The sequence below is a fragment of the Rhinopithecus roxellana genome, chromosome 5 (genome assembly GCF_007565055.1).
Source record: "Rhinopithecus roxellana isolate Shanxi Qingling chromosome 5, ASM756505v1, whole genome shotgun sequence".
Lineage (NCBI taxonomy): Eukaryota > Metazoa > Chordata > Mammalia > Primates > Cercopithecidae > Rhinopithecus > Rhinopithecus roxellana.
This window is the reverse complement of record NC_044553.1, coordinates 42,718,529-42,735,403: the sequence shown is the minus strand read 5'-3', so window position 1 is coordinate 42,735,403 and position 16,875 is coordinate 42,718,529. Positions and strand designations below refer to the sequence as shown.

The window sequence follows — 16,875 nt, the reverse complement described above, 5'->3', positions numbered from 1 at the left end:
AAAAAATTAACCTGGCATGGTGGCACACACCTGTAGTCCCAGTTACTAGGGAAGCTGAGTCAGGAGAATCACTTGAACCCAGGAGGTGGAGGTTTCAGTGAGCCAGGATCATGCACTGCACTCCAGTCTAGGCAATGGAGTGAGACTCTGTCTCAAAAAAAAAAGAAGAAGAAGAAAAAAAAAGAAATAATTGGTATTGTGCCAAAACAAGTGTAATACGAAAAACAATCAAGCTCATACCCTACAAATATATATCTAAGATATTAGGACCCAAAACAAAAGGAAAATTATGCAGGGTCACTTCACCCTCTACATGACCTCTACCTAGATATCCTCATTTAATTTTAAATCACATTATCATTTCCTAAAGCCCAAATTAAAAATAGTAAAATAATGCATTTAAAACCTAGTGCCTAGATTTTGGTCTGTAAAGTTGTTCTCCACTAAATAGAACTAAAAGGTCTTGGAGAATTTCATTTCCTAGAGAAAAAAAAAAAAAAAAAGAAAAATCTTGGCCGGGCGCGGTGGCTCAAGCCTGTAATATCAGCACTTTGGGAGGCCGAGACGGGTGGATCACGAGGTCGGGAGATCGAGACCATCCTGGCTAACACGGTGAAACCCCATCTCTACTAAAAAATACAAAAAACTAGCCGGGCGAGGTGGCGGGCGCCGGTAGTCCCAGCTACTCGGGAGGCTGAGGCAGGAGAATGGCATAAACCCGGGAGGCGGAGCTTGCAGTGAGCTGAGATCCGGCCACTGCACTCCAGCCTGGGCGACAGAGCGAGACTCCATCACGAACAATCAATCAAACAAACAAACAAACAAACAAAAAAGGCCTATAAACAGATTGCCTGGTGCTCTAGTAATTTCCTTACTGACAAGGTTCTTTTTGTGTGTGCCCTATAAAAAGGAGAGCAACAGGCCGGGCGTGGTGGCTCAAGCCTGTAATCCCAGCACTTTGGGAGGCCGAGACGGGCGGATCACGAGGTCAGGAGATCGAGACCATCCTGGTCTACACGGTGAAACCCCGTCTCTACTAAAAAAAAAAAAACAAAAAACTAGCCGGGCAAGGTGGCGGGCGCCTGTAGTCCCAGCTACTCGGGAGGCTGAGGCAGGAGAATGGCATAAACCCGGGAGACGGAGTTTGCAGTGAACCGAGATCGCGCCACTGCACTCCAGCCTGGGCGACAGAGCGAGACTCTGTCTCAAAAAAAAAAAGGAGAGCAACAAGGGGATGGGATTCTTCTCCTATTATGTGAACCCACATATCCAGGAAAGTACCCTGGCCCCCTACGTGTTGCTCCTTGGGATGATGGGAGAAGGGGGGAACTGGTATTTTCTCTTGGTTTTGTAAGTTTCTGCTTTCCCCAGTAAAACTTATCTCTTAATCTAGTGGTTCTCAAACTTTGGTGTGTATCAAAATTACCTGGTAGGCTGGATAAAACACAGATTGCTGCACCCCACTTCCAGAACTTCTGGTTCAATAGGTCTAGAAGGGGTCTTGGAATTTGCATTTCTAACAGGTCCCCAGATGATGGTGATATTCCTGGTGGGGATGGGGAGGACTATATTCTGAGAACCTCTGTATTTAATTTTAATTGTATTTATTTTATTTATTGTTTTAATTTAATTTTAGAGAGAGTGTCTGTTACCCAGGATAGAGTGCAGTGGCATAATCATAGTTCATTGTAACCCGAACTCCTGGCCTCAAGCGATACTCCCAAAGTGCTGAGATTACAGGCGTGAGACACCAAGTGCATCCAGGACCTTCGTTTTAATTCATATAGTGTGACTATGTGGTAATCAGTACTGTTGGTTACCAAAAAGGGTCCCACTTGTATGAACTTCACAAAAGAGTTAACCATGATCCTTTCTAGTGCCTACCTTTACAGACGACCCCTGACTTATGATGGTTCTGCTTCGATTTCCTAACTTTACAGTGATGCAAAAGCTATATGCTTTCAGTAGAAACCATGCTGTGAGTACCCATACAACCATTCTGTTTTTCATTTTTAGTACAGTGTTCATTAAATTACAGGTTATATTAAACACTTTATTATAAAATAGGTTTTGTGTTAGATGACTTTGCCCAACTATAGGCTAATGTAAGTGTTCTGAGCATGTTTAAGGTAGGGTAGGCTAAGCTATGATGTTTGGTAGGTTAGGTGTATTAAATGCATTTTTGACATAGGATATTTTCAACTTATGATGGATTATCAGGAGGTAACCCCATTGTAAGTAGAGAAGTGTTTGTATAGTTTTACCACATACCTAGGAATCCTTATCTAGTGGATTTAGTTTCCTTTGTTCAAAAGTTTTATGAAGGCCAGGCGCGGTGGCTCATGCCTATAATTCCAGCACTTTGGGAGATGGAAGTGAACGGATCACCTGAGGTCAGGAGTTCGAAACCAGCCTAGCCAACATGGCGAAACCCCGTCTCTACTAAAAATACAAAAAATTAGCCAGGCTTGGTGGTGGGTGCCTGTAATCCCAGCTACTCGGGAGGCTGAGACAGGAGAATCGCTTGAACCTGGGAGGCGGAGATTGCAGTGAGCCAAGATACCCCATTGCACTCCAGCTTGGGTGACAAGAGTGAAACTCCGTCTCAAAAAAAAAAAAAAAAAAAAAAAAAAAAAAAAAAAAAAAAAAAAAAAGAAGAAGAAAGAAAGAAAGAAAAAATAAAAATAAAAAAATAAAAGTTGTATAAAATAGTGTTATTTCTTGAGGATATTGTTTCACTTGTTTTTTTCACTCATCCATCCAATGTATAGCTATCATTCACTCATTTTTATTGTTGTATGAGATTCTGTTTTGTGTATATACCTGTTGAAAGACATTTGGCTTGTTTTCAGGTTTTTTTCTATGAAGTTGCTATGAACACCTATATATGTTGCCTAGTGTATAGGACCAAGACTTTTTCTGGGGCAGTAATTCCCAGATGAGGGAAATTTTGCTATTCCCACCCACCCCCCAAACCCAGAAGACATCTGGCAATGTCTGGAGACACTTTTGTTATTAGAACTCAGGAGTGCTACTAGAATTAAAAGGGTGGATTCTGCTAAACGTCCTAAAATGCACAAGGCCGCCTAAATTATCCAAAATGATCCAGACTATAATGTTAATAATGTGGAGGCTGAATAACCCTGTTGTCGGACCGTGGTTCACAAAGCATCAGCATCACCTAGGAACTTGCTAGAAATCTCTAAGATATAAACATAGGAGTGGAATTGCTGGTTATAAAATAAGCAGGTATTCACATTAATAAGATTATGCCAATTTGCCCATTTTATTGTGGGGTTGTGTTTCTTTTTCTCTATATACTTTGTTTATGTGTTCTCTTTGTTGATTATTGAGAAAGAGGAAAAAAAAGCAGCCTCTGATATTCAGAAGCTGACCTGGCACTCACAGCTTGGCCATGATATTATTCTGTTGAACATTAACAATTTAAATCTCATAGAATGCCAAGCTGAGACAAAAGTACTCTGAGATCACAATAAAATGAGACAAAACAAGGCCACTTCATAGTATTATCTAAGCACAGGCAAAAACAAGGTCTTTGTGTCACCCACAAGATAATAGACATCCCCTTTCTGGATAAAATGTATAACAGCTACTTTTTTATTATTATTATACTTTAAGTTCTAGGGTACATGTGCACAACTTGCAGGTTTGTTACATAGGTATACATGTGCCATGTTGGTTTGCTGCACTCATCAACTTCTCATTTACATTAGGTATTTCTCCTAATGCTATCCCTCCCCCAGCTCCCCACCTTCCAACAGGCACCAGTGTGTAATGTTCCCCTCCCTGTGTCCATGTGTTCTCATTGTTCAACTCCCACTTATGAGTGAGAACATGTGGTGTTTGGTTTTCTACCCTTGTGATATTTTGCTGAGAGTGATGGTTTCCAGTTTTATCCATGTCCCTGCAAGGGACATGAACTCTTTCTTCTTTATGGCTGCATAGTATTCTATGGTGTATATGTGCCATATTTTCTTTATCCAGTCTATTTTTGATGGACATTTGGGTTGGTTCCAAGTCTTTGCTGTTGTGAATAGTGCCATAATAAACATATGTGTGCACGTGTCTTTATAGTAGCATAATTTATAATCCTTTTATATATACCCAGTAATGGGATTGCTGGGTCAAATGGTATTTCTAGTTCTAGATCCTTGAGGAACTTTCACACTCTCTTCCACAATGGTTGAACTAATTTACACTCCCACCAACAGTGTAAAAGTGTTCGTATTTCTCCACATCCTCTCCAGCATCTGTTGTTTCCTGACTTTTTAATGATCCCCATTCTAACTGGCTTGAGATGGTATCTCATTGTGGTTTTGATTTGCATTTCTCTGATGACCAGTGATGATGAGCATTTTTTCATATGTCCGTTGGCTGCATAAATGTCTTCTTTTGAGAAATGTCTGTTCATATCCTTTGCCCACTTTTTGATGGGGTTGTTTTTTCTTGTAAAGTTGTTTAAGTTCTTTGTAGATTCTGGATATTAGCCCTTTGTCAGATGGATAGATTGCAAAAATTTTCTCCCATTCTGTAGGTTGTCTGTTCACTCTGATGATAGTTTCTTTTGCTGTGCAGAAGCTCTTTAGTTTAATTAGGTCCCATTTGTCTATTTTGGCTTTTGTTTCCATAGCTTTTGGTGTTTCAGTCATGAAGTCTTTGCCCATTCCTATCTCCTGAATGGTATTGCCTAGGTTTTCTTCTAGGGTTTTTGTGGTTTTAGGTCTTACATTTAAGTCTTTAACCCATCTTGAGTTAATTTTTGTATAAGGTGTAAGGAAGGGATTCAGTTTCAGCTTTCTACATATGACTAGCCAGTTTTCCCAGCACATTTATTAAATAGGGAATCCTTTCCCCATTGCTTGTTTTTATCAGGTTTGTGAAAGATCAGATGGTTGTAGATGTATGGTGTTATTTCTGAGGCCTCTGTTCTGTTCCATTGGTCTACATATCTGTTTTGGTACCAGTACCATGCTGTTTTGGTTACTGTAGACTTGTAATATAGTTTGAAGTCCGGTAGCGTGATGCCTCCAGCTTTGTTCTTTTTGCTTAGGATTGTCTTGGCTATTCGGGTTCTTTTTTGGTTCCATATGAAATTTAAAGTAGTTTTTTCCAATTCTGTGAAGAAAGTCATTGGTAACTTGATGGGGATAGCATTCAATCTATAAATTACCTTGGGCAGTATGGCCATTTTCATGATATTGATTCTTCCTATCCATGAGCATGGAATGTTCTTCCATTTGTTTGTGTCCTCTTTTATTTCATTGAGCAGTGGTTTGTAGTTCTCCTTGAAGAGGTCCTTCACATCCCTTGTAAGTTGGATTCCTAGGTATTTGATTCTTTTTGTAGCAATTGTGAATGGGAGTTCACTCATGATTTGGCTCTCTGTTTGTCCGTTAATTGTGTATAGGAATGCTTGTGATTTATGCACATTGGCTTTGTATCCTGAGATTTTGCTCAAGTTGCTCATCAGCTTAAGGAGATTTTGGGCTGAGACGATGGGGCTTTCTAAATATACAATCATGTCATCTGCAAACAGAGACAATTTGACCCCCTCTCTTCCTATTTGAATACCCTATATTGCTTTCTCTTGTCTGATTGCCCTGGCCAGAACTTCCAGTACTATGTTGAATAGGAGTGGTGAGAGAGGGCATCCTTATGCCGGTTTTCAAAGGGAATGCTTCCAGTTTTTGCCCATTCAGAATGATATTGGCTGTGGGTTCATCATAAATAGCTCTTATTATTTTGAGAAACATTCCAACAATATCTAGTTTATTGAGAGATTTTAGCATGAAGGGCTGTTGAATTTTGTCAGAAGCCTTTTCTGCATCTATTGAGATAATTATGTGGTTTTTGTCATTGGTTCTGTTTATGTGATGGATTACATTTTTTGATTTGCATATGTTGAACCAGCCTTCCATCCCAGGGATGAAGCCAACTTGATTGTGGTGGATAAGCTTTTTGATGTGCTGCTGGATTCGGTTTGCCAGTATTTTATTGAGGATTTCACAATGATGTTCGTTGGGGATATTGGCCCAAAATTCTCCCTTTTTGCTTTGTCTCTGCCACGCTTTGGTATCAGGATGATGCTGGCCTCATAAAATGAGTTGGGGAGGATTCCTTCTTTTTCCATTGAATGGAATAGTTTCAGAAGGAATGGTACCAGCTCCTCTTTGTACCTCTGGTAGAATTGGGCTGTGAATCCATCTGGTCTTGGACTTTTTTTGGTTGATAGGCTATTAATTATTGCCTCAATTTCAGAACGTGTTATTGGTCTCTTCAGAGATTCAACTTCTTCCTGGTTTAGTCTTGGGTGGGTGTATGTGTCCAGGAATTTATCCATTTCTTCTAGATTTTCTAGCTTATTTGCATAGAGGTGTTTATAGTATTTGCTGATGGTAATTTGTATTTCTGTGGGATCGGTGGTGATATCCCCTTTATCATTTTTTATTGCATCTATTTGATTGTTCTCTCTTTTCTTTTTTATTCGTCTTGCTAGTGGCCTATTTTGTTGATATTTTTTAAAAAACAGCTCCTGGATTCACTGATTTTTTGAAAGGTTTTTGTGTCTCTATCTCCTTCAGTTCTGCTCCGATCTTAGTTATTTCTTGCCTTCTGCTAGCTTTTGAATGTGTTTGCTTTTGCTTCTCTAGTTCTTTTAATTGTGATGTTAGGGTGTCGATTTTAGATTTTTCCTGCTTTCTCTTGTGGGCATTTAGTGCTACAAATTTCCCTCTACACACTGCTTTAAATGTGTCCCAGAGATTCTGGTATGTTGTGTCTTTGTTCTCACTGGTTTCAAAGAACATCTTTATTTCTGCCTTCATTTCAATATTTACCCAGTAGTCATTCAGGAGCAACAGCGACTTTTTTTCTTTTTTTTTCTCTTTTTTTTTTTTTTTTTTTTTTTTTACCAGTCATCAGGTAGGGAAGAAAAAATATCATCTCCTTCTACCCTTCTAAGTTCTTGATTGGGGCCTCTGTAAGAAAAGACAGTTTAAGAAGATAAAAAGCATACAAATTTATTCAGTATTAGTTTACGTTACATGGGAACCTTCTTAAGGACATGAAGAATGGAAGAAATGATTAAACCTGAGCATTTTTATGCTAGGTTTGACAGAGAATGAAAAGTCATAGGAAAATGTAATAATACAAAGGATATGAACTAAGTGTAGTACAGTGGGGAGAACTTTGCACTCCTTGTTTGTTCAGATTTCTTATTTGGAGATAAGGGTGCTTCTTTCATTTGAGTACAGGGAGAACACTTCTCACATGAGGGTCTTATCCTATGACCTGCTTCATGGGAGAAGGGCCAGGGAAGGGAGAGGTGAGATATTCCTTCTCCAATTCCTTCTGCTTAAAATATTTAAATTTTAGAAATTTAATTAAAGTGTCATAATTTGGGGTAGCATGTCTTGAACTCCAATCAATAGAATTACCTTTGCTCTCTGAAACACCCAAACTATGGGGAACCAAACCTCATTCTCCTAAATTCTAACACTGTCTTACTGAGACACCTCATGATGTGTGTTCTCTCTTGCTTAGTGAGCAATGAATTTAACTTGTTCAACCACAAATGTCCCTGTGTCTCTGGCTGAAGGGCGTATTTCAGAGATCTTAACAGTCTTTATTATGCCTTTTGATGACGACCACCACTTCTTTTTTTTTTTTTTTTTTTTTGAGACAGAGTCTTGCTCTTGTTGCCCCAGGCTGGAGTGCAGTGGCACGATCTCGGCTGAATGCAACCTCTGCCTCCCAGGTTCAAGGGATTCGCCTGCCTCAGCCTCCTAAGTAGCTGGGATTACAGGCACACACCACCACCTTTGGCTAATTTTTGTATTTTTAATAGAGATGGGGTTTCACCATGTTGGCCAGGTTGGTCTCAAACTCCTAACCTCAAGTAATCCACCTGCCTCGGCCTCCCACAGTGCTGGGATTACAGGCGTGAGCCATCGCGCCCAACCCACGGAGTGCTTTTTTTTTTTTTTTTCTTTTTTTTTCTTAATCAGAGGATATGGGCCTACTTCTTTGACCGCTCGCTTAGACTGCAAGGTAACTAAGAATCGGTAATACACTCCGGTCTGGGGGCCTACATAGTCACGCATGGAGTCCGCCAGGTGGTGGCGGCGGAGCACGCTGGGAACGCAGGGCTTCCGTCGGCCTGGCCCGGAAGGGCTGGCCCTTGGTAACCCCAGCTTCCCTAGCAACCAAGCAGGCGAAAGCAGCAGCCAGCCGCGCTCCGCTCCCGTTGATCCCGGAATGCCCCTTCAGGTTAGCGATTACAGCTGGCAGCAGACGAAGACTGCGGTCTTTCTGTCTCTGCCCCTCAAAGGCGTGTGCGTCAGAGACACGGACGTGTTCTGCACGGAAAACTATCTGAAGGTAAGAATGCAAGTCTTGCCTGCCCGTCCCCGGTGGTGTGGTCCGAAGCTTCTACAAGAGCGCAGCTGGGCACGAGCAACAGGCTCATCTTTACAGATAGACGTCCTAAATTGTTAATCCTGTTAAAAGAAATGAATCCCATACAGGTGGCACACCATCTGTAGACAGATCGTCAGATCAGAGACTACTTTGATTCAGGGCTTCCTCATGTGCCTTGCTAATCTTTCACTACCTGGAATATAGTGGGCGGTTTAGAAAGTTATTTTACCTTTTTCACGCGTTTCTTAATACGCGTGCTTAATTTGTGTAACTTAGTTTCTGTTTTCACCCTTCTGCATAGGTCAACTTTCCTCCATTTTTATTTGAGGCATTTCTTTATGCTCCCATAGACGATGAGAGCAGCAAAGCAAAGATTGGGAATGACACCATTGTCTTCACCTTGTATAAAAAAGAAGCGGCCATGTGGGAGACCCTTGCTGTGACGGGTGGTAAGTTCGTTTTTTTTTTTTTTTTTTTTTTTGTCTTTGAAACGGAGTCTCGCTCTGTCGCCCAGGATGGAGTGCAATGGCTTGATCTCGGCTTACTGCTACCTCCGCCCCCTCGGGTTCAAGGGATTCTCCTACCTCAGCCTCCCAAGTAGCTGGGATTACAGGTGCCCGCCACCACGCCCGGCTGAGTTTTTTGTATTTTTAGTGGAGTATTTCGCCATGTTGGCCAGGCTAATCTCAAACTCCTGACTTAAGTGATCCACCTGCCTCAACCTCCCAAAGTGCTGGGATTACGGGTGTGAGCCACCACACCTGGCCAGATAGACTTTCCTTTTTTTCTCCAAGGTTCAATAGCTGGGTCTATGAAATAAACTAACAACAGAAGGATTGACAGAAGAAAATGTATAGAAATTTATTAATTTTTAATATTAGTGCTTAGGGGCATCACAGGGAAAAAAGTGAATACCCCCCAAAGCAGTGAGATTTTAGAGTTTAGGGACTCTCTTAATAGGGGAAGGGGGAGGGGATATAGGCCACTTAGAACAGGAAATGATTTTTAGGAAAGATGAATGGATCCTTAGAAGAATAGATAGGAGATGTGATAGTTTTTTTTTTTTCCTTTTTTTTTTTTTTTTTGAGACGGAGTCTCGCTCTGTCGCCCAGGCTGGAGTGCAGTGGCGCGATCTCGGTTCACTGCAAACTCCGTCTCCCGGGTTTATGCCATTCTCCTGCCTCAGCCTCCCGAGTAGCTGGGACTACAGGCGCCCGCCGTCTCGCCCGGCTAGTTTTTTGTATTTTTTTAGTAGAGACGGGGTTTCACCGTGTAGACCAGGATGGTCTCGATCTCCTGACCTCGTGATCCGCCCGTCTCGGCCTCCCAAAGTGCTGGGATTACAGGCTTGAGCCACCGCGCCCGGCCGAGATGTGGTAGTTTTTAACAGTTTGTCAGAGTGTGGTGTTGACTGGTAGTTTCCTCATCTGGGAGAATAGTCAATATTCCCTGGTTAATGAAACTCCAGGGGAAGGGATTTATGACCCTTGAGTTCCTTTTGGAAAATCTGTTTTTAGGCAGATAAGAGTTCAGAGAAAACCTCTCCCTGCATTTGCTGCTTTTCAGGTGCCTTTAACTCAAAATGACTGCTATATGAAAGCAGCATAGTTTGGGGTGGCATATCCTGAACTCTTTCAATTGCTCTTTTAGAAAAAAAAAAAAAAAAGGCTTATGAGCCTAATTTAAGTGATACAGTGCGTCAGCAGCCATTTAAGTAAACCTAAAGGCCAAATTAGTTAAAGTTGGAGCACATTAAGCGGAAGATGTGGGCGCATATCTTAAGGGTAAGCCCTCCTGATGGTAAGCTTAAGGGTAAGCCTTTGTTGAATGCTTAACTTTACATTAGGCGTTAACATACCTGTAATTCCGTGAAACAATCTGTCACTTAGGTATTATTACCCTTTTTTTACAGGGGAGGCTACTGACACATGGAAAGGTTGAGTAATTGGCAAAATCACACAGCTAGTGACTGGCAGCCTGGAACTGGAGCCTTAGCAGTTTCACTCTAGAGCAGATGTTCCCAACCCTGGCTACATATTTGAATCAGCTATGAAATTTTAAAATAATACCCTAAACCAGTCAAATCAGTTTTTGGGAATAGGATTCAGGTGTTGGTAGTTTTTGACAAGCTTTCCAGGGATTATAATGAGCAGCCAAAATCGAAATACCCAGTTGTTTTTTGTTTTGTTTTGTTTGTTTTGAGAGACAGAGTCTCGCTGTCGCCCAGGCTGGAGTGCAGTGGCGTGATCTCGGCTCACTGCAACCTCCACCTCCTAGGTTTAAGTGATTCTTCAGCCTCAGCCTCCCAAGTAGCTGGGACTCTAGGCACATGCCACCATGTCCAGCTAATTTTTGTATTTTTTAGTAGAGACAGGGTTTCACTATATGTTGGCCAGGCCGGTCTCGAACTCCTGACCTCAAGTGATCCGCCCGCCTTGGCCTCCCAAAGTGCTGGGATTACAGGCCTGAGCCACTGTAACTGGCCTGACATCCCCAGTTTTAAAGCTAGTTCTCTGTAATCTTACTAAGCCAGTTGTCAGTACTTTGTACTGATACCAAGATCAGCTTCGATAGTCAGTACATGTCCTCTACTGCTTTAGCCCTGTTCTTCTTCTTCCTTCTTTAGTTGTCACGTTTTCTAATACTTCATGTTTACTGCCTGGGATTTCTTTTAAGTCTTTGGCATTAAGCCTTGAATATGGACTCTTGAGGATAGAAAGAGTTGCAACCATTCTTTCTATCAAGGCTTTCTTGGTATCTTATAGTGGAATTTAATTTTTAATTTCCAAGACCAAGGTAGAATTTATTTTTCTGAGATCGGGTATTCAGCTCAGAGAATACTGGTTAAGGTAGGTTAACACAGCCAATTTACTTAATTTTTTTTTTTTCTTTTTTGTTTTTTTAGTGAGCCCCAGACTACCTAAAGAGTTTTAAATAATCAGATTCCTGTGTTTTGACCTCTAACTTCCTCTGTGACTCAGTACGTCTATATTGGGGCCTGAGGATGTCATAAAACACACCCAGGCTGTTTTGACTTCTTACCTAAAATTGAATGTACATTTATTTTGACTCTTGTAGATTAACTTTTTCTGCAAAGGACCAGATAGTATTTTAGACTTCGCAAGCACTATGGCCTCTGTCACATCTATTCAGCTCTGCCATTGTAGCACAAAAGTAGCCACAGATGATTCATATTTATGGACATTGAAATTTGAATTTCATCTAATTTTTACATGCCACAAAATATTATTTTGATTTTTTTCATTCATTTAAAAATGTAAAAATTATTCAATGCCTGTGGGCTGAGGGGAAACAGGTAACAGGTTGGATTTGGCCCAGGGGTCATAGTTTGCCAGCCTCTGATTTAGACAAATCAAAACAGTCCTAAAACTAACTTAAGCTGAGCGCAGTGGCTCATGCTTGTAATCCCATCATTTTGGGAGGCCAAGGCAGGTGAATCACCTGAGGTCAGGAGTTTGAGACCAGCCTGGCCAACATGGTGAAACCCTGTCTCTACTAGAAATACAAAAATTAGTTAGGTGTGGTAGTGGGTACCTGTAATCCCAGCTACTTGGGAGGCTGATGCAGGAGAATCGCCTGAACCCGGGTGTTGGAGGTTGCAGTGAGCTGAGATCTCATCACGGCACTCCAGCCTGGGCAACAGAGCGAGACTCCATCTCAAAATAAATAAATAAATAAAAAACCATTAATTTATATCACAATTAATGAACACTGATTCTACTTCAGAAACCAGGTTTGAGATTCCTTGAGAAATCAAACTCAGTTTGCCAGGTGCGGCGGCTCACTCCTGTAATCCCAGCACTTTGGGAGGCCGAGGCGGGCTGATCATCTGAGGTCGAGAGTTCGAGACCAGCCTGACCAACATGGAGAAACCCCATCTCTACTAAAAATACAAAATTAGCCAGGCGTGGTGGCGCATGCCTGTAATCCCAGCTACTCATGAGGCTGAGGCAGGAGAATCACTTTGACCTGGGAGGCGGAGGTTGCAGAAAGCCGAGATTGTGCCATTGCATTCCAACCTGGGCAACAAGAGCGAAACTCGGTCTCAAAAAAGAAAGAAAGAAAGAAAGAAAACTCAGTTTTGCCAGGTACAGTGGCTCATGCCTAAAATAATCTCAGCACTTTAGGAGGACAAGGTAGGACGATCATTTGAGCCCAAGAATTCAAGACCAGCCTGGGCAACATAGGGAGACTTCACCTCTATTAAAAAAAGAAAAACATTAGCTGGGCGTGGTGGCATGTGCCTTATAGTCCCAGCTACTTGGGAGGCTGAGGTAGGAGGATCACTTGAGCCCAAGAGTTGGAGGTTGCAGTGAGCCGTGCTCATACTGCTGCACTCCAACCTGGGTGACAGTATGTGACCCTCTCTTAAAAAAAAGAAATCAAACTCAATTTTACTTGCAATTCAGTGAGATTATTTATTTAACCTTTTTTTTTCACATAAAATATCGTGGAACTCCAGTTTATACACCAAGGCCCTCTGCCTCATTATTCAAACTCTAATTTTTCTCATTTGTTCTGGAAATTCCTTCTTGATACACTCTTTATTTCTATTAGACATGGAGTATTTCATTTGGGAAGTTAATGCTCTTCCGGTATTTCTGCCCCTGAAGCTGACTCAACTGTCTACCTTCCTGTTTTTAAACAGGAGGAGAGATGAGAAGAGGCTTCAGACCTAGTTTCAGTCGGATGAATAAAATTACACACTTTTACTTACCTCTAACTGAAATTTAACATTCTCTTCAATTGTGAAGATAGGCAACAAACGATAGTAGTGTCTTAGTCTGTTTGGGTACTATAACAAAATACCATCAACTGAGAAGCTTATAAACAACAGAAATTTATTTCTCACAGTCCTGTAGGCTGGGAAGTCCAGATCAAGGTACTAGCAGGTTTGGTATGCAGTAAGGGCTCACTTTCCTGTAACTGGCACCTTACTGTGTCCTCGCATGGTGGAAGGGGCAAATCTGTTTTCTGGGGCCTTCTTTATAAGGATACTACCTCCCAAAAGGCTTTACCTCCAAATACCATCACTTTAAGGGTTTGGATTTTAACATATGAGTTTTAGGGAGACGTATAACATTCAGACCACAGCAAGCAGTATCAACAAAAACAAAAGTATGTTTATGTCAGAGATACCTCTTTTATACTCATTACTACTTTGAAATTATAATATTAGACTTGTTGCTATATATTAATGCATTAATTAAAGAAGCACATAATCGTGTATCACAATTCGGCCGGCCGCAGTGGCTCTTGCCTGTAATCCCAACACTTTGGGAGGCTGAGGTGGGCAGATCACGAGGTCAGGAGATCAAGACCATCCTGGCCGACATGGTGAAACCCCGTCTGTACTAAAAATACAAAAATTAGGTGGGCGTGGTGATGCATGCCCATAGTCCCAGCTACTTGGGAGGCTGAGGCAGGAGAATTGCTAATTGCTTGAACCCAGGAGGCGGAGGTTGCAGTGAGCTGAGATCGGGCCACGGCACTCCAGCCTGGCGACAGAGCAAGACTCTGGCTCAAAAAAAAAAAAAAGTAGTATATCACAATTTTATTTCTTAATGTTTTATGAGTGTTTTTAATATAACAAAGTTATATTTAATATATACAGTTTCTTTGTAGACCTATATATTTTATTTCATACATTTTAAAACATTGTGAAAGGATCTATATTCACTACTCTGCCAAAGTGTCTGCTGCACAAAAAAGGTTAAGAAGCCGGGCGCGGTGGCTCACGCCTGTAATCCCAGCACTTTGGGAGGCCGAGGCGGGTGGATCACGAGGTCAGGAGATCGAGACCATCCTGGCTAACACGGTGAAACCCCGTCTCTACTAAAATTACAAAAAAAAAACTAGCTGGGCGTGGCGGCGGCGCCTGTAGTCCCAGCTACTCGGAGGCTGAGGCGGGAGAATGGCGGGAACCCGGGAGGTGGAGCTTGCAGTGAGCCGAGATCGTACCACTGCACTCCAGCCCGGGCAACAGAGTGAGACTCGGTCTCAAAAAAAAAAGGTTAAGAACCCATGCTTGGGATATGATTCATCCCTCTACCCACCCCTTATCTACTCTCCCCAACTTTATCTTCCCCTCAAGTTTTCTCATCTCCCCTTCTGTTTTTTTTTTTCTGCTCAAAGGCTAGATCTTTTCCCTCAGGCCCTGAGCCTTCCTTCTATAAGATAATTTACCCACTAATGGATCACAGCCTGCACTTTGTGAAACATTGAGCCACATCAAATATAAAAATAACTGAGTTCTTGCGCAGTGGCTCATGCCTCTAATTCCAGCACTTTGGGAGGCCAAGGTAGGAGCATAGCTTGAACCCAGGAGTTGAAGACCAGCCTGGGCAATATAGTGAGACCTCGTCTCTACATAAAATTTAAAAATTAGCCGGATGTGGTGGCACACACCTGTAGTCCCAGCTACTCAGGAAGCTGAGGTAGGAGGATTGCTTGAGCCTAGGAGGTTAAGGTTGTGGTAAGCTGTGATTGCTCAACTGCACTCCAGCCTGGGTGACAGAGATCTTGTCTCAGGAAACCAAACAAACAAACAAACTGTGAATGGCAAGGTTTTATATACGTATGATAGATATAATATATTATATAAAAATATATAATATATACATATTATATATGATATATATATTAAAAATTTCATGCTACTTGATAATTTTTCATAGGGCTGGCCTTGTACTCTCATTAGGTGTAAATTATTGCTTTATATTTTTGAAGGCGATTGATCATTTTAGATGATCTCAACTCATCTTTCCTTGGAGACCTTGGAGTGATGATTTATTGTGATCAGGTTTATAAGCAAATAGCCCTAGTTTCCTAACAGAGAAGGAAGAGGATAAATGTGTCCTTGCACCTTCATCCTCACCCTCTCCCTCTCATTACCTGCCTCTTCTGTCCCTCCCCCACCCCTTCTTCTTCCTCTCCACCCCCTTCATTCTGTGGTCATTCATTATGACTACAGTTAGTTGCTTACCTTTTAGTATTAGCTTCTTGGCCAGTTTAATATTGAAAAATGTTTTCCATGCTCCTTGTGAAGTTGGGTCCAAAGAAATCTCATCCTGGCTCAGTTTATTTAAGTAGTTTTCTCATAAGTAAAGCAAATTTATCATAATTCTAATTTAGCAATATTCTGTACATTTCAGTTGACAAAGAGATGATGCAAAGAATTAGAGAAAAATCTATCTTACAAGCACAAGAGAGAGCAAAAGAAGCTACAGAAGCAAAAGCTGCAGCAAAGAGGGAAGATCAAAAATATGCACTAAGTGTCATGATGAAGGTAAGTTGCAGATTGACAGGCAAGTCCTCTAAAGAGATAATAGTAGATTGTGTGAGGTTAGTGAGTTCCAGCTACTGGACTTCCTCAGCATTTTCTTCATACTTTTTTTTATAGGACTTACTGTGTTATATAGGCTGTCTGCTATTTATATGTGTTTTTAATTTTTATTTTTGCTTTTCTTGAGATGGAGTCTCACTCTGTCACCCAGGCTGGAGTGCAGTGGCGTGATCTCGGCTCACTGCAAGCTCTGCCTCCCAGGTTCGTGCCATTCTCCTGCCTCAGCCTCCTGAGTAGCTGGGACTACAGGTGCCCGCCACCACACCCAGCTAATTTTTTTTTGTATTTTTAGTAGAGACAGGGTTTTACCATGTTAGCCAGGATGGTCTTGATCTCCTGACCTCATGATCTGCCTGTCTCAGCCTCCCAGAGTGCTGGGATTATAGGTGTGATCCACTGCGCCTGGCCTATATATGTTCTTGAAAATCTGAATGAAAGTCAAAGGTGTAAAAGTTGGATAATTGTTTCAGGGAGAGGGTTCTATTTCTAGGGGAGTAAAAATAAAGTTGCAATGGTGCAAGTGTTTTGCTTCTTTATAAATCTTGGAGTAACGGATATGATTTTTAAAACAAGAAAAGCATATTTAAAACACTATGTCAAATTTTTTTAACTGTTAAGAGTTTTAAGTGAAAGTTTTAATCAGCAATATATTTTTGAGAAACAATTCACATTCCATATAATTTACCCATTTAAAGTGTACAATTTAATAGTTTTTAGTACATTCAGAGTTGTGTAACCATTACTACAATCAATTTTAGAACATTTTCATCACCCCCCAAAAACACCAATACCCATTAGCAGCCACCCCCCGTTTACCCTAACATTTAGTCTTAGGCAACTGCTTATCTACTTTCTGTCTCAATAGATTTACCTATTTTGACTAATTTTTACAAAAAAATTATTATCTCAGGCCGAGCATGGTGGCTCATGCCTGTAATCCCAGCACTTTGAGAGGTCAAGGTGGGCAGATCACGAGGTCAGGAGGTCAAGACCAGCCTGGACAACAGTAGTGAGACCCCATTTCTATTAAAAATACAAAAATCATCCAGGCATGGTGGTGGGCACCTGTA

General features: G+C 41.4%; 1 protein-coding gene across 3 annotated transcripts in view; it reads left to right on the top strand.

Annotated features, from left to right (window-relative positions):
* Positions 1–1,241: 1,241 nt before the first annotated feature.
* Positions 1,242–16,875, top strand: part of DNAAF4 (dynein axonemal assembly factor 4) — an 81,191-nt gene continuing 65,557 nt past the window's right edge. For all 3 annotated transcript variants that reach the window (XM_010372570.2, XM_010372571.2, XM_010372569.2), the window contains exons 1-4: positions 1,242–1,350; positions 8,028–8,400; positions 8,741–8,888; positions 15,615–15,748. In XM_010372570.2, the coding sequence (XP_010370872.1) occupies positions 8,122–8,400; positions 8,741–8,888; positions 15,615–15,748 (561 nt within the window). In that variant the 5' untranslated portion in view covers positions 1,242–1,350; positions 8,028–8,121. The remainder of the gene's footprint in view (positions 1,351–8,027; positions 8,401–8,740; positions 8,889–15,614; positions 15,749–16,875) is intronic.